The sequence below is a fragment of the Microplitis demolitor genome, chromosome 4 (genome assembly GCF_026212275.2).
Source record: "Microplitis demolitor isolate Queensland-Clemson2020A chromosome 4, iyMicDemo2.1a, whole genome shotgun sequence".
Taxonomy (NCBI): Eukaryota; Metazoa; Arthropoda; class Insecta; order Hymenoptera; family Braconidae; genus Microplitis; species Microplitis demolitor.
The window spans coordinates 19,337,615-19,357,105 of NC_068548.1; the positions used below are offsets into that span (position 1 = coordinate 19,337,615).

General features: G+C 32.3%; 1 protein-coding gene across 1 annotated transcript; it reads left to right on the plus strand.

The window, feature by feature from the left end:
* The first annotated feature begins 441 nt into the window (after nt 1–441).
* Nucleotides 442–19,409, plus strand: LOC103568218 (uncharacterized). Its single transcript, XM_008544973.3, has 15 exons — nt 442–588; nt 2,179–2,292; nt 2,569–2,988; nt 3,159–8,166; nt 8,282–8,351; nt 8,612–8,683; nt 11,445–11,631; nt 13,335–13,451; nt 13,568–13,744; nt 13,831–13,998; nt 14,082–14,180; nt 16,670–16,712; nt 17,154–17,266; nt 18,536–18,666; nt 19,094–19,409. Exons 1-15 carry the CDS (start codon nt 442–444, stop codon nt 19,128–19,130), a joined length of 6,903 nt encoding a protein of 2,300 aa, XP_008543195.1. The 3' UTR covers nt 19,131–19,409.
* The last annotated feature ends 82 nt before the right edge of the window (nt 19,410–19,491 follow it).

Genomic DNA, 19,491 nt, shown 5'->3' on the forward strand with positions numbered 1-19,491 from the left:
ATTGATTAATTTCCTCAGATCATAACTTATGAGCTGTGGTTTTTATTTTTATTCTTCTCTTGATAGTTAGGATATATTTTCTAAGATAAATAATACTTAATATAAATAGAGAATGCCCTGATTACATTAAAAGAGTTAAAACTTTTGTGTTACGATAACCAATTAGTTTCTACTTTTGTAGATATTTCTCATGTGTCTGTTTTTATAAACATTATAGTATAATATAACATTAATTTTTATGACGTTCATTATTGCGACTGGAGTATTTGTAATAAGAATTTTCTCCGCACCTAAAATAGCGTCCTATTGGACACCGCATCCCTTAAAAACGTCCTCAACATGCTCTAGCTAAGCATTAAGTCAAGATCGAAAAAACGCATAAGCTAGTGTACTGAGAACTTCCGATAGCCAATAAACAAATAACAAAAAAAAAAATAAACAATGCAAAGTTGGGGTCAATGGCAAGTGCCACCGACTGGTCCAGCTGCTGGACCGATGCCACAACCACCAGCGGCTCCAGGTTATCCTTCTTCTGGCACTGATCCTATGGCAACAATGCAAGCATATATGCAATATTATAATCAACCAGTAAGTATTTTTTTTGTTATTCTAAATAACTTTATTATTTATAAGTTTCTGATGCTATTTTATCTTAAGGGCATTCTCAGACAGTGTTTTCCACTTTTTAAAAATATTCAATGACTTTCAATTGTAATGGCGGTATTAACATTTTATTTATTTACGCTCTCTGCATTTTATAATTTACCCGGGAAAAAAAGTTTAGATCTGCCTTGATCAAATCTGATCAAATTTTATGCATGAATTGGTATGAACAGATCTGACTTGGTCTGTTTGGATCAAAGTAGATGTAGGCTGATGTAACTTTCTGCTTAAAAATCAGCCTGTTTACATCTAAACTGATCTAATTTGATCTGAGTAGAAATAGACATAATGCAGATCTAAACTTTTTTTCCTGGGGCTTATAAATTAAATTATAGTCTTCTCTTAAATTGTTAATGTGTATTATTGCTCACATATACTCTCTAATCATGAATAAATGAAAATAAGTGAATATTCACTTATTTTCACTAGTTCATGTTTAGAGAGTAGTAACGTAGACTTGGCGACATTAATTTGTACTTGGACATAATGCCCTTGGCTTGATAGCTTTACGGGAAATGTACTGAAATATCGAGCCAAGGGCAACACGAACTGTTATAAATTAATGTCACCAAGTGTACTTCAAAACTTTGGATTTAAATTTCTTATATGAACTATCAAAGATACCGACTTCCGTAGAAATTTTATTGACTAGCTTAAAGATTCTGTATTTGGTCCATTCAACACAATTTTTATTCGTGGTTGGTATCCGGAACAGCTTTTCTCGTAGGGTTTTGTTCGGTACACCGAGAAACACCTGTGCTAATATATTAGGTGAATTAATTACACCATTGATGACTTTATGAAAGAAGTAGAGATCTAATATTTACGACTCATCTGTAGATCCATGATCTTAAATTGCCTTTTAACTTCATTCAAACTTCTTTCAATTCCTTTACCTTTCAGTGAGTGGGATAGGATCCTAACGAATCAGTTTTGTATTGAATACAGATTAAAATCCATTATTTTATTAATTAATTTTAAATATACATAAGCATTAATTGAAAAAGAGATAACGCAGTTACAATTTTACCAAGATATAGATTTAAAAAAAAATTTTCACTTGTTTTCAATTAGGAGTTAAATGACATTTGGTAAATGAATTTTAGCCTTCAAAATTCGAAAATTCGAATTATAAAATTGACATGATTTTACTGAAATTTATTTGACAAATTTCGTTTGGCTCCTAATTGATATCAACTGTAGAGAATTATTTTAAAAATTTGTCTCGGCGAAATTGTAACTGCGTAGCCCTTTTTTCAATTAATGCTTTAACTTTTTTAAAATTAATTATCAAAATTTGAATACGGTCATTACAATGGAAACTCATTGAATATTTTTAAAAACTGGGGGGCAACGTTTGAAAATGGCCTTAATGCTAAGCGAGATATTAATAATAAATGACTATGACTTTGTATGGACAAAATCCTAGATCATTACAATTATTTAATGCTTGGATTACAAATGTATGGTAAAAACATTGGTTCTCTTAATAATGAGTTGTAAAATTAAAAACAGGCTCCTAGTGGATATACCACTGAACAATGGGCCGCAGCTCAACAACAAAATTGGGCCCAATGGCAACAATGGCAACAACAATATCAACAATGGCAAGCACAATATGGTGCAAAGGTACAGGACGTATTTTTTAATTGAAGAAATTTTAAATATCATTCTTTTAATTATTTTTTTTTGTAATTAAAATCTTTTATTAGAACAAAAAAAACAATAAAAGAAAACTAGGAATTTGGATTATCTTTAATAAATTTATAAAATTACCAGTAAAAGTATCATTTGTATTGGAATCAAAATTGTCATTTTTTTTTTATAAATTTAAAATATATATAATAATTATCAATTGGTTAATTTAATTATTGCCATTAATAAGTAAATAAATATTTTTTTCAGTATCAAGAATCTATGAAACAGATGTCAAGTATCACTGGTATTTCAACATTGCAACCGCCTCCACTTCCTAAAGAAGATTTTTCGACTAAACCACCTTTGCCACCTGAAAATATAAACCAAAACATTGGTATACCCCCGCCTACCCATAATAACTTTCCATTTTCGTTTAAAACAAACGTAAATCCTCCCTTGCCACCTGGGCAGCCACCACCACCCCCTGACAATCCTCCGCCGTCTGATAATGATTTAACCGGTATTAAACGTAGTGCTAATGATCATCTCAATACTAGTAGTGCTAAAAAATCCAAGAGTGAAGACGATGAACTTACCGATGCTGAAAAAACATTTGACGCCCAATTTAAACAATGGGAAGAACAATTTAATAAGTGGAAACAACAGAATGCTAATCATCCAGACAAGGTAAGTTATTGTTGCTGTTTTTTTTCACCTGATAATGGTATATATTTTTTTTATCAATAAAATATTTATGATCATTTCTGTATAATTGACTATCAATAATATTTATTATGTAAACGTGTATTCGATAAATTATTTTGAGTAATCATGACGAGTTTGACGTTTAACTTTAGGCTCAGTACAAGCAGTACGAAGCAAAATGGACATCATGGCGGGAAAAATTAATTGAGCGGCGCGAACAAATGAGAAAGAAACGTGAGGCGCAAAAAGCTAAAGCTGAAGCTGAAAAGAAAAAATCATTACCTGGTGGTGATAAATTACTTAATATATTATCAAATACTGAAAATCAAGGATTGATCAATAACTTATTGGGTATTGGAAAAACACTTGGGTTGTCTGGTAAAGAAGCACCATCTGTTCCAAGTAGCCAACCAACATCAACTGTGACGTCGGTAAATTTACCAGTTCAGACAACAGCGCAGTCAGCAATGCCGGGAATTCCAGCTCCGATGACAGCAGACGTAAGTCAACAAGCTTGGGCTGCTCAACAATGGGCTCAATATAACATGGCTGCCATGGCTGTTCCTCCGTATACAAGTTATCCGCCTCCAGTAATACCACCACCAACTCAACAGCTTGGTGCTCCGAATCCACTCGGCTATAATCAAACAATGGCTCCACCGACTAATCCACTTGGCAATTTTTCTCAACCACCGCCGGGATTCCCGTCTAATACAAATACATTTTCTCAACCACCATCCGGAGGATTATCAGGAAATCAGAATGCGCCATTTAAACCTGATGACAACTCAAACGTGCCATTTAGAAATGATCAATCATTCAACAATCGTTTCGGTTCAAATGATTCAAATAATCGCCAAAACCAAGATGGTAATAACCAATTTAGATCCAATGATTCGTTTAATCGTGATAGTGGTTCGAATCGATTTAATCAAGACGATCGCAATAATTTTCCGGGTGATCGCAATAATTCAAATTTCAGACGCGATGGGCCACAAAGTCGGGACTTTGGATCCGATAATCGATCGAATGATTATCGTTCAGGAGACTCTTTTGGATCTAAAGATCGATCAAACGATAGAAACTTTGGTGACAATAGATTTTCGAGAGATGATGGAAGCTCGAGAGACCAAGACCGATTTGGAGGATCTAATAGAGATTCGTTTAACTCTGGTTTTGATCGCCGGCCAGGACCAAATAATCGAGGATCGATGGATTCGGAAGATCGCTTTGGCAACAATAAATTCAATGATGATCGATTTGGTTCTGATAGATTTAATTCTGGATCAGATAGAAGAGACAACTTTGGTAATTCAAATAATCGTAATCAAGGTAGAAATAATAACAATAATAATAATAATAACAATAACAATAATAGTCGTTTTGATTCGCCTGAAGACATGCCACCAGAACTTAAAAAATTAATGGAAAAACGACGAGCTGCAATGGATGTATTCAAACCATCAGGTTCATTTTTGGCACCTGATAAATCCGATACTAATTTCGGTTCTTTAAGTGATAGTTTCAAAAAAATTACTGGTGATTCACCATTTTTATCTCGAAATCGTTCTAATGACTTTGGCCGAGGTTCTTTCTCTGATAACAGAGGACCATTTTCTGATAATTCCAGAGGTCCAGGATCTTTTGCTCCTAACAATGATTCAGATAGAGATAGAGATAGAGATAGATTTCGTGATGATTTTCGCTCTCGAGAATCTGATTTTCGTCACCGTGGATCTGATGACTTCAATGATCGTTCTAATAATACAGGACCACGTGGGTCGAACGATTTTGGTTCTCGTGGCAGAGATTTCGGACCGAGAGGATCTGACTCTGATTTTGGCAGGGATCGTGGGTTTGGAAATTTCATGAGTCGATCAAAATCACCTCCTAAAGAAGATTTAACACAAACTGATTTCCATAAACCACCCCCTTTGATGGAAGGACGTCAATCAATGCCGGATAATCGTCAATCAATGCTGGATAATCGTCAATCAATGTCAGACAATCGTCAACCAATGCTGGATAATCGGCAATCAATGCCGGACAATCGGCAATCAATGCTGGATAATCGGCAATCGATGCCGGACAATCGGCAATCAATGACGGACAACCGTCGACCGATGACAGAAGGACATCAACCAGGAATAGAAGAACGACCATCTTTGATAGAAGGACGCCCACCTGTGTCTGAAGAACATTCATTGATGAAGGAAGGATATTCATCGCTAATGGATATACAGCCTGCAATGAAAAGTAACCAGTTACCTGAAGAAGAAAAACAGTTGCCTGATGTTAATGAAAATGAAAACACAAGTAAGTCGGTTACAGAGTCTATACCAAGCCTCCCGGCTATGGACGTGCCGCCGTGGATGGATCCTCAGATCATGCAAAATCGTCCCCTTGACAAAGAACATACTGCAGATGAAACTTCTTTCCCGATTGCTGAAAGAATAACAGAGACAAATAATTCTGCTGCAAATGATGAAACTTTTAAGAGTCAGACTACAAAGCTTACGGAACCTGAAAAAAAATTAGATGTTTTGCCATTTATGGGTGAAAATGATCCAAAACCTGAGGACCTCAATATGGAGCCGCCACCTGAGTTACCGAACTTAGGTCCAGTCAATAGAACTTATGAAACAAAAGAACAAGGAAGAGACTTCGATTCTAGTTCCAATGATCGGCCTTTTGATAAAAGAGATACTGGATCTGACTCTTTCGACAATAAAGAGCAAAAATCTTTTGAGGCTAAAGATTCTGATCTAAGAGAATCTAGAGAAACTACTAATTTTGACTCTAAGAGATCTGATTCATTCGGGCCTAGAGGATCTAATTCGTTTGACTTTAGACGGCCTGATCCATTTGGACTCAAAGGGCCCGCTCCGTTTGGACCCAAAGAACCTGATACATTTGGACCTAGAGGATCTGATGCATTTGGACCTAGGGGATCTGATTCATTTGGGCCTAGAGGGTCTGATGCATTTGGACCGAGAGGATCTGATTCATTTGGGCCTAGGGGATCTGATTCATTTGGACCTAAAGGATCTGATTCATTTGGACCGAGAGGATCTGATCCATTTGGACCTAAAGGATCTGATTCATTTGGACCTAGAGGATCTGATTCATTTGGCCTTAGAGGATCTGATCCATTTGGACCTAGAGAATCTGACTCTTTTGGACCTAGAGGACCCGATTCTTTCGGACCTAGAGGACCTGATCCATTTGGTCCTAAAAGGCCTGATTCGTTTGGACCCAGAGGATCTGATTCATTCGGACCTAGAGGTCCCGCGCCATTTGGACAAAGAGGACCTGATTCATTTGAACCCAGAGGATTTGATTCGTTTGAACCTAGAAGGTCTGATTCGTTTGGACCGAGGGGTTCTGACTCGTTTGGACCCGGAGGACCTGGTATGTTCGGACCCAGAGGACCCGGTCCATTTGGACCAAGAGGACCTGATTCATTCGGGCCAAGAGGGCCTGACTCTTTTGCTTCTAGAGGGCCTGAACCATTCGGACCAAGAGGTAATGATTCTTTTGGACCCAGAGGTCTAGATTCATTTGGGCCTCGAGGACCCGCACCATTTGGACCTAGAGAGCCTGATCCGTTCGAATCTAGAGGATCTGACTCTTCTAATTTCCGAGGTTCTGATTCGTTTGGACCTAAAGGGCCTGATCCATTTGGGCCTAGAGATCAATGTGACAATAAATTTGCACCATTTGGTCCTCAGTCTATGAATAATCAGAGAGGCAATTCATTACTTACAGGCCCTGGCGGGCTCAACGAGGATGTTTTTAATGTAAGGAATCTTAACGAACCATTCTTAAATAATCGAGGACCCGACGATTTCGGTTTTCGTCCACAAAATGCTGGACCGCCGTTTAACGTACGTGAATTTACTGATCTGCCATTTGGATCACATTGTGTTGATAAACCTACTCCACTTCGTGGACTCAATGAAAAAGCCTTCGGTCCTATTCCAAGTGTTGTTGAGCAACCAAAAATTCCATCACTTTTATCCGTTAAATTTGACCCGCCAATAGGATTACTGAATGAACCTCGCAATGAAATATTAAAAGACAATCCTTTAGATTCATCAAATCGACCTTTTGGTCTGAACTCTCTACCCGGATCAGGACCACCATTAGGTCCAGAGAGAGATCATCCAATGCGATCAAATTTCCCTATGAATGATTTTCCTCCTCGTGATAATCCTGTATCATTATTAGGACCAGCTCCTGGATCTGGACCTGGACCTTTCTCATCTTCATTCGGACCAATGCATGGCCCCAATGACATGCAATCTGGCTTCAATAAGCCTTCATTGCAAATGGATAATTCGTTTTCACGACGCATGGGAAATCAACCTGGACATAGACGCGATGGGCCAATGCATCCATCATTCTGTATTGAAAAGCAATTTAATTATAATCATGGTGATGGAGCACCTAATGAAGTATTTAATGATTACAAACCATCAAAGGTAACAGATTATGGTCATATCCGTCGTCCAACTGGTCAAGATTATATTACACCAGTGCAGTGCTTTGATTATGGTCACGGTAGATTGAAACCAATTGTTCCTGATCATGAAATTTATCCAAGAATGGACTTTAAACACTGGGTTGATAATGAACATAACCTTAAGGAATATAATGATGGATTCTTAGCTTACAAAGAACGCCAGAATAGATCAAGAAAAGCTGACAAAAATCTTCGAACAGAATCAACTCCTGTTTGGAGACATGAAGAACGCAAGCGATTTAGCGATCATTATTCGTCACGAGATAGAGAAGATCGAAGGGACAATCGTGGAAAAGATAGCCGTGAAGACAAACGAGGAGACAACCGGGACGATAGAAGAGGAGAAAGTCGCGAAGATAGACGAGACAGTCGCGACGACAGACGAGAAGACAGGCGACTCAGTAGTTGGGAAGATAGACGAGACAGTCGTAGGGACAGAAGTGGAGACCGAGGAAAACGGGACTCAGGACATCACAAGGATTATTCTGGACATTCGAAAGATTCTAAAGACCATAAGGATACTAAAGATTCGAAGGATCATAAAGATCACCGGGATAAAAAAGATCGTCAGCCATCTTGGGAAATTGAAATCGAAAAACTTAGCGAAGAAACTGCACGAAAAAATTCTGGCGAAGGTAATTTCAAATTAAATATTAATAATATTTTATCTGTATACAATTTTCTTTTCTTTTATATACTTATATAGTTATAATTTATAATTATTTTTATTATTTGTTTACGTATTAACAGACAGGACACGTGATAAGTCGAATCGAACTCAAAAGGATACTAACACTGAAATAAAAAAAGATGAAGAAAGGTAAAAATATAAGAAAATAATTTAATTCTTACTGTAATTTTGTTATTTTTAATTATTGTAATTTGAAATCTTGATTGGTAAAAAAAAAAATTTGAATTTTCGCGGGATTATTTTTTTTTCTTACCAATAAAGCTTAACAATTTCAATTATTATAATACAAAAATCTAAAGAGAATGTGCTTTTTTATATATTATATATAAAAAAATAACATTTTCAAATGTGAAACACGAATGAATGAAAGTGTGTGTCGATGTTGATAGATCTAAAGGAAATGTAAGCCGACAGGAGAACTCTACGAACAATTTCGCCGACTCAACTAATCAGGAATCCAGGTATGACTTTTTATGTGATTGATTATCATAGAATAGCTTTTTTTTATGTCAGTATGAGGTTTGAACTGATAGACTTGTCTTGTTGATAACATTAATCAAATAGATACACAGTTTTGTCTCAGATAATATTTATCTATTTTTTATCGAAACCATAACGTTAGGAGTTGATTAATTAATTAATACTTTTTGTCATTTATTAAGATCATTATATTACAAATTATTTTGTAATCATTTTAATTATATGAGATTATTTCTGTATAAAATTATACAGACTGAAATTTAATTATTTATATTTATATTTATATTTAATATAAATAGTCGCCGTAAATTTATCAAGAGATTTTATTGATAAAAAAAAGTTATTTGGCTAATTTTTTGAGCCAATTTTGTAACTTTTTTGAACTGACGTTTCCATTCACTGCGACCTTGATAAAATATTTAAAGTTCTTGAAGTTATTTTAGATGTTATGTATAAGCAAATTGTAAGCGTATTTTCAATTTATTTTACTCGTTTTAGATAAATTCAAAACTTAATCGATCAATTTTAAAAATTTTTGAATTATTTATAACAAATATAAAATTTTATTTTATATTGATCATTTAATTATTCTAAAATTTTTTAATTGATCGATTTTTAAAAATCGAAATGAGTATTATTAATTGAATGCAAAAAAAAGTCGAAATTCTTTTGTTCGTTTGTAAAATATCGTCTAGTCAAATTTGGTGGTCAACAATTTTTTGATCACTAACGGACTCATGTATTCTCATCTGATGAATTTTCAAAAATTTTTGAGTATTAATAGTTTTCAAAGTTAGAAATTAAGTATAAAATGACTTGTTCGTTTCAAAATTTTGTCATTGCGAAAATTGTTTTGGAAATTTTTTTAAAATGATTGCTTCGATATTCCATGGTTGCGATTGTCATATATATCTATAAGAAAAAGTTGTTATTGAAATGGTTCAGCAACAGTTGTCATTTTGGCTCGTGGCCCATATGAGACAGCCAATAAGAAAAAAAAAGAATTGTTATGAAAAAAATTATTTAGCAATGCCTTCTGTGGCGAAAATTATTGAGCGACGATTACTACAGAAAATTTAATCTTACTGTCAACATCATTTGAATTATTTAGTTAAGATAAGATCCATTCCAAAGAAAATGTAAATCCCATCTGCATTCTTGTAGTCTAAATCGGATGTTATATTCTAATGAATCGGACATTTCTTCTTGATTCAATTGGTTGCAAATCATTTAATTTTACAAATATTCCATCTTTCGTTAAAACTATTAGATGATGGCTTATGATTATGAGCATTTGTCTGAAGAAAACAAAACTATAACTCCCAATAAAATTAATAGATCTTAAATTTATATTAAAAATTTGCACACAGAAACAAAAAATTATCGGCTGAAGATAAATGTTTTTGATTCAAGAAATTTTTTTTGAAAGCCTCAATTTTCTCGGACAAAATATTTTCTTGGCTCAAAATAACTTTTTTTTCTGTGTACGAAAAAAAAAATATAATCCGTATAAATATTAGTTACAAAGTGATTTTATACATGATGTCACTATTTTTAACATCAATTATAATACTTTTTTTGTAGCTAATATCAATATAGATAATTTTTTTTTCTTAAAATTTAACATGCCAATTATTTATGATATTAATTCAACAAAATTACTAAACATTAATAGTTATAATGTTATTTTTACATACAAGATATATTACATAACTATTATTTACATTGATCTTAATACTTGACAATTATTGATTAATCGCTTTCTAACATCTGGTCGATATAAAATAAGTTATCAAATATTCTCTAAGCCAAAATGCTGATTCTATACAAGTGTGTCTGTCATTCATAACGTCATCGATAAATTTATTCGGTATATTAAGATATATTTAACTGCGATCAATAGAAATTACATTTTAGATCCTTTTAAAATACATTTTTGACAAGGAGATTTTTGAAAATCATAAAAATATTTTTTCATTACTACGTACTTACTAAATATGATAGTGATAATAATAATTATTTTCATTGGAAATGAAAGTGAGAATTAGTCACATTTTTTAAGTTATTGCTGCGCATTGCGCGCAATTATAGTATAATTAATTATTAATAAAAAATAATAGTAACAAATACATAAATTAAAAATGTGCTTCTAAAAACTCATAAACATATTCAATGATCATGCGTACAAGCAATTTTTTAAAAGCGATTTTTATTAATTAACTAATTAATATAATTAATAATTATTACAACAGCATAAAAAATGCCAACCATGCACGATTTTAAATCATCACTTATTTTAACTCATTATTAAAATGAAAGTATCCATTTTTTGACATATTATTACACCAATCAGTATTTTTTAATACCATTTTCTATGTAATTTATTTATTATTGCAATCAAATCTATTGCATTTAAATTTTCGTACTCTTGTCGTCCATTATTATTCTGTCCGTTTTATTGTTTACACTTCCCCAAATTAAGCGATAATTATTAAGAAGCTATTGAAATAAATTAACCCATGATTATTAAATCTGAAAATATAAATCGATCAGTTCTTATCATATGTTTATACGATAAACATTTATATTACGTTTACATTGCACCTGAAATTTAAGTGCGATTTAACCAGTTTTGTATTTTTTGTGACATCAATGCTTAGCGAGTTTTATAACTATAATTATATAATATACATATTTAATGTATGAATTATTTTTAATAGCAAGCGGTTGGTTTTGTTACAGTCAAGATGCTTCGAAATTTGAATCAAAGTCACCGCCGAGGACAATGGAATTGGCGAAGACATCAAATCTCACGATGGTGGATGACTTACTGTTTCCACCAGGTCGTCAGAACAGACCACCAAAAATAGCAATCATCCTAAGAGGACCACCTGGAAGTGGAAAATCTTTTGTTGCTAAACTCATTAAGGTTAATTTAATTAAATTATTTGAATTTACACTAGACTCGATTTGTTTTCTGGTTTTCGGGGATATTTGGAAAAAAATCAAGAGAAAGTTAAAAGGGGTAGTAATTGGTGGTGAGAATAGAGGGTCTGCAAGGAACAGAGTATATTCTAATATATAATCTATATTATTAAGAGAATAAGGAAAATTTTGTTCCAGCCATATCTATATGATAGAATTTCTTAATTTATTTCTCATACAAAAACTCAAAAGTTCACACCAGTAACAGGATTACTTGATGACGATGTACAAGTATATTATATAGATCTAATATAAAATAGCAGTATGACAATATAATAATTTGATTTTACTTGTATCAATTATCGTGTTTTACAATACTACATTCAAATTCTCCCTTGTTATTTTCTCGCCTCTCTTACTGTTTGCTTTGCTTATTTTACAAACTAAGTCTCTTTCACTTACTAATCGATCCTTACTTAAACTTTCTATTTTCCGAAAGTAAGCGCGCACCTTAGTTTTTCTACTTTGACTCTACCACTTAATTTTTTCGGCTGCGGCCCGACTTGTGCTTATGACTGAATTGCATCATTACGGTGATGCCCTACTACCTCCCTTGTGCAATGGAGGTGTAGTGACGTAGGAAAACCACAGAGAAAACCTAGCCAGTACAGTTTCGGTTTGAGTTAACCTCCAGTAGTCTATAAAATTTCCATTTTACCGATCACTGGATCTTTATCCCGCATCTAACGATCATAGACCTTTGTTCGAACCCGACGCGTGGCTAAACGGTCACCCAGCCAAGTAGTAATTCTGCTCGATACTACTTAACTTTGGTGATCGCCCGAGCCACGTGCGTGCCGAACGGCTGCCGCAGCCGTTCCGTACGTTATTGCTCTCTAAGTGATGTTAGAACAGACTCTAAGGCTCTTTTACTGCTGTTAACCAAGTGATTACATACTAGGAATACCCTGTATAGTGGGGTAGACTGGTTAAGTGTTGTACGTACAGATACATAGGTAATAATTCAAGGAATCTAGGACTATCAATGGAGCCTCTTATGAGATTTTTAACAAATAATAGAGCCGCACATGTTCTTCTTTCTTCTAAAGTCAACATATCTGCATCACTACACAACTCATAGTAATTAGTGCCAAGTATAGGGTATTCGCCCTTTTTTTTAGAGAATAGATATTTAAGAAATTTGTGTTAAAGAATTAGTTATTAAAGTTATTAAATTTGATATCGTTAAAAAGATCTTGACTTTAATTTGTGCACACAGAGAAATTTTTCGTAAAAATTACCCAAAAAGTATAATACTGTGAGGACATGTGGTAAATATTTAATTATCTTCCATGTAGATTGTAAAATATACTTCTCGATAGAATGTAAATGAAGTGCAATTTCTACTCACAACATAGTAAAAATTTAATTACGGGCTGTCGGGTAAATTGTTATGGAAAGGATTTCGCAGGCGGATCTATAAATCAGTTAAAGTTGGAAATGACAAAAAGGGTCAAACGGAAGAAAAACAAAGCGGAAGATTAGGATTGATTAGCTTTTTGATTTCATCAATAATTTCAAAAAATCAATAATAATATTAATACATATTGTATGCATGTAAAAATTAATATTCTTATGAATACTAATAAGAATATTTTTTTTTTTTTTTTTTTTTTTTTTTTTTTTTTTTTTTTTTTTTTTTTTCAGGATAAAGAACTAGAACAAGGAGGTTCAGCGCCTCGCATTCTCAGTTTAGACGATTACTTTTTAACTGAAAAAGAAGTAGAAAGTACTGATGATAATGGAAAAAAAGTTGTTAATAAGGTCAGTGAAATTTTTTGTCATAATTAGTATGCATTTACTATTGACATTTAAATTATTCGTACCAGCTACAATGATTTTATGAACAATGTAATTTAATTATTAATTTTTAATTACAGGAAATGGTATACGAGTATGAGGATGGAATGGAGCCTAGTTATTTAACATCACTAGTCAAAGCTTTCAAAAAAAATATTGTCGATGGATTTTTCAATTTCATAATTCTCGATTCTATCAATGAAAAAATTTCAGACTATGAGGAAATGTGGAGTTTTGCTAAATCGAAAGGCTTTAGGGTAATTCATTAACCTTAAAGATGTTTCTTAAATAATTATTTTTTGAATCTTCATCATATTAAATAAATTTTTTTCTTTGTTTAAAGGCATACGTTTGTGAAATGGATATGGACGTTCAAATTTGTTTGAAACGGAATATTCATAATCGAACTGAAGATGAAATCAACAGAATTATCGATTATTTCGAGCCGACACCAAATTATCATCAAATACTAGATGTCTCATCATTGCTACAAGATGAAGCCATCGAGCAGGTAATCTACCTTTTAATTTAATAATTCAAAAATACTCTTTCGCTGAAAATAGTGATTCGTTATTTATTATTATTGATTTAAAGGTACAAATGGAAGAAGTTTCACCAATTTCCGATAATAAAAAAAGTACTGATACTAATGAAGACAGCCAGGATAGTCAAGAAGGACAAGATAATTCACTGGTAATACCTCTATTCTCACTTTTATGAAACTAAAATCGATGTTTTTATTTAGCTTAACATATACGTTAGATATCTTATTACTAATTATGTTTTTGATTGATTTAAAAATCTGACATTTTGTTGACTTCGTGCTCGAGATTTTCAATAAAAATGTTATTTTATGATTGACATATTCAATTATAAGAACTAATTTATTTGGGTTTAAATTGCGTCTTCATTACTTTTCAAATCAGCGATAGTTTTATGACTTTGTGTCAACAACTGATATTAAATTTTCGTAATAAATACTGCAGTCGAGTCGCGTTATGAGTCTGCTCATTATGAGCCTGTCAACTTGTATTTCTGTTGAAGACATTCTCCCTCCATGACTGAAAATAATCATGTACATACACACGCTTGTAAAGTAGGAGAAGTGTGAATTACTGCGGTCGACTTTTGAGCAGAAGTGGGGGTACAGGAATTCTTAGAATTATATTTCCCTAAATCCCCGTAAGCGGGTTCATAACGCGACTAGACTGTATATTAATCATTGTCATTGGAATTTTGCTTAAACAGAAAAAATAAATTCTCGACTAAAAGTAAATATTCTTGATTCAAGAAATTTTTTTTTGAAAGCCTTTATTTTCTTGGATAAAATAGAAATCTCCTCTGACCAAGACTAATTTTCTTGGCTCAAGAAAATTTTGACTTGGTTCCCGAAAACGCTTGTCTTCCAAAATATTTTCTTGACTTTTTTCTGTGTAGTAACTGTTGCTAAGGGCAAGTTTTCATAGCAACAATTTTGTATATTGCTGTGGAAACGTATTTTTTACGACTTATCCAAGAAATTTTCGTGTTTCATTATTAAAACAACTGATATTTTCATGTATACATATGCTGATACATTTCATATTATACGTATGCGTTTGAAAAATAAATTGTACATTATTGCCCTTCACCTAGAAAATCATTTTTTTTGCACTCGATGTAAAAACTGCTATACGCTACTAAAATAGAATGGAATTTGACGCTCCTACGCTATCATTTGCCTATGGCCCACAACGCCAATGCTTTTTCCTCACCGAACATCCATGTTTATTTACCAGCTCATTATATTATTTCGTAGCACCTGCATCAAAATGTAGCCCATCAAAAAAAGTACCATGTCATCATCTGAACAGTTTTTAAGTTGTCTATAGAAAAAAATTTGAAATTCCATCAAATTAAAGATGGTATGAATTCAATCAGTTAAAAAAAAATAATTTCCAATACTATTTGTTTATTTGGAAGACATTATAGGCAAAGATGGTTTTATTCTTACTTCAAATACAAAGTAAAGGATTTTCAAATAAAGGAGTAGTTATTTTGATATTTTATATCATATAATTTTATCATGAAAAAAATATATTGATGATTTCGGTGAGAAGAAAGTTCTGAGTTTGTAGGATCTCATTTTTTGTTTTTCATGATAAATATTATAAGATACAAAAAAAAATTTTTTGTTTATACTTTCCCTGCATAATACTTTTTGAATCAATGGATCGAAATCGGCAAATCCACAGTGAGACAAAATTCTAAATGAATTTTTTATTTTTAAAAAAACATTTTAAATTTCTTGTAATTTGACAGCGTATTTTTGACCCGCAAAAATACTTATTACAGTTCTCTTAAATTTCTTATTAAACTCAGCAGATTGATGACAAAAAAAAAACTCAAGAAAATCTTTATTTTTTGATAAGTTATGGTTTCAAGAATTGAAAATCACTCGGCCAGTTGATCCGTCAAATCAAAATGACGCTTAGGCTGGTAGCGAAAACTGAGTAGGAAGATTCCGTTCTGCTTCAGCTCCACCGGCAACGAGGGGCACCACCTTTAGAGTCGCTGATTGTTCAATTTTTCAAATCGTAACTTATTCAATAGTTAAGATCTTGTCACGTTTTTTTTATCAATCCGTCTAGTTTAATAAGATACAAAAAAAACATAAAATTTCTAAAGCCACAACAAAATTTTTTCCACATTAGAATAAGATGATCTCGTATGAAATTTAAAAAAAATTTAGAATACTCTTTTCCGAAATTTTTTGTTAATTGCAATGAATCAGATAAATAAACGAATATTTAAAAAATATTATAGAAACATTTTTTAGCTAAAGGTACTCATTTGAAAGAGTAATGCGCATAGTTAATAAGAAGACTATATTTTTAATCGCATACAAATTACTCCTGTCTATAAGACTAATTCATCGATCATGTATAAAAGGTATCACTTGTTGCTTGTATTTTAATATGTGTAAAGTTGAATAGTACATTTGATGTTTATATTCCAACCACTTACGTCTATACCTTGTAATTTAATATGATAAGTGAGCAACACTTGATCTTAATGTATGTATGTATACACCGTAAATATATAATTAGATATAATTGTAGTTGTGGTTGTATCATTATAGCTATTAGAATTGATGAATTGTTTAAATATAAATGTAGTTATAAAATTTTATTTATTTACAGGGCGTGAGCAAGTGGGAAAAAATGGAAGCCGAAGATAAATTAGGTGAGTTTATTTTTCAGTATTGATTTAATTGTAAAAATTATTAGTTACGAGTTCGAAACACACGCGCCGTAACGATTTATTTATTTTTATCGCTTTGAGAATTATTTAATTGATACTTTGTTACTTTCATATTAATCGGCCGCTAGTAATTTTAATTTAACAGCTTAAATACTTCTTTGCGCAGCTCAATTTATTTATCAGCTGTTTTATTGTTTGAAATTTTTCACTAACTGTGCAGATAATAATTACAGGTATTATTTTATTTGAAGTGCGACTTAATTAAACTTTGTTTCGATCGTTCTATGATTTAAATTCTGTCTAATTTATTCTGTGGCTTATAATTATAATTGATTGTTTCATTCAAAATTACTGTGGCCTGACTAATTCACTCACTTGTTATTCAAATGTTGATATAATCAATGACCTTGTTTTTAATTACAGATCGTTTGGATGGTTTGGCAAAAAGAAAAAATGACGGTAAACCTCAGACAATGGAAGACTTTTTACAAGTTCCTGATTGTTATGACAGGGAAGATTCTACAGGAAAAAAACGCGTAAGTACTTTAAAAACAATACATATATTTAGTAAACCGGGAAATCCAATCGTAAAATTTCAATATTATTTAAATTTTATTAAAATTACATACTTACGGATCTAATCGGACTATTATTTTTTTTTGTTGTAACAATGTTCTTTTGATCTAAAGTAATGGGCACAAATTTATCTTCTAATAACTGTAATAATATACAAAAAAAATGATTGCCGTGTATGTCTTATTGTAAACACGCGGAGTCTAGTATTTGAGCCCGAGATCTGACTCTAAATCGAAAAGCTGAAAGGTATAGACTCTCAATAATACAGATTTTTTCAAGATTTTCTTTCTATTAAGCTCTAAATCATCAAATAAAATGTGTTATTCGATATGAAGTCATCATTTACAGTCGAGCTCCATTAACTCGGACAATGAGTCTACGAATAAGCGGAAATTTCTTTGAATTTCTGAGTTAATTAATTGATGTAACAGGACCGAAGTCCACCTCCGTTTCACGGGAGGCCGTTTCCGCGCTCTTTGGGCATGCACATGTTTTGTAACATCCCTATTTTCAACCATAATATAATAATAACGAAATATGAACATAAGCTTGTATTAGGTTACCCTGGGATTAATGATCAGATCAAAGATCCTCTTACTTGTAGGTGTCTCACCAGCCACACCTTCTCTTGGGCCAAACACTACTACCATCTTAAGAAATAAAAAAACTCTAGTCGACATGTTCCATAGATTAGTGGTGAGACGCAACTTCACCTCAATACCCTAAAAAGGGTTTCCTCCACTTATAACCACTAAGATTTCAGACATGCCATTGCACAAACTTGCCCTCATCTATCACTAAGTAATCTCTAATTTTCAAGCTTTGTTGGGCGCCATGATTTTTTAAGACAAATCACAGCAGGGTTTGGCCCATTCGGGAAAATTTCTGAGTTGACGGGTGCCCCTTCTTTCTTAAAAAGTAAACTACACGCATGCACTCTTACATCTACAAGAATGTTGCATAGATAAATATACACAGATACATACAAATGTCTAGTATCGGGCGGGAACAGAGTAGCTCGCAGTGGGGGTCAAGATTCAGAGGGAAGTTCCGAGTTACTGGAGTTTGACTGTATCGAGTGAAATTTTATTTGTTCGTAATTTTTCTCTAAAAATGGGTCATTTACTTGCGTCAATGCAAAAAAGAGCATTCCGTTTTATGCTCATGTGAGTACAAAAAATATCAAAAGACCCTTCTGATGAAATAATTTACGATAAAAAACTTTATAGGTCCGTTGGGCTGATTTAGAGGAACGTAAACAGCAAGAAAAAATGCGCGCAGTTGGTTTTGTTGTTGGACAAACAAATTGGAATCGTATGATGGATCCTACAATGGGCAGCAGCGCTCTCACAAGGACCAAGTACATATAAAATAAATTATTTCCTTAATTTGTCCATTAACTGCCTACAATTGCTATTCGTGCAATTGCTGTGATACTGCTATTAATGACACATCCATTTTTCATTTTTTTTCTTTGTTCCCGACAGATTTTATTTTAATATTTACAAATAATACCAGACTGTCTAAATAAAAAAAAAACTTTTTTTTTAATAATTTAATTATAGTTTAATGTATAATTAATATAAATATTTTTAACTTATTCAAAAATAGTACAGTTCTAATTGATATTATTTTGAACGCATGATAACACGCGTAATATATTTGTTTTATTTTGTTGGCTGGCTTTGTCTCTTTTAGTTAATAGTCACATTTTTTGTCAATTGATAATTATTATTATTTTCGTTTATGAATTTATACGTGTGTTCAATTACACGTTTCTATTGCAGGTTTTACAACTCGAAGGTTCAAGACCTACATAATTGAACGGATAATTATCGCGATAATTTAAAAATAATAAGTAGTAGTTTTTTTTAAACAATTAAACTTAAGAGAAGTTAGTTAATTATAAATTTAAATTGAGTCGTTTTAAATAAAATTAAATTTGTAATATGAATTATATTAATTATAATTACTAATATTTATTCAGTATCAATTGTGAAAATGGAGATTGCTTTTTATAGTATAAAATTCATTCACTTTAATCATGCGATTAATTAAAAAAATAATGTTAACATCAATCATTCCATAAATCGAAAACAAAAACCCAAAAAAAATAGTTAATTGTAATAATAATAATAAAATTAAAAAATGAAATAATTCAATTTAATATGTATATAATTTGAAT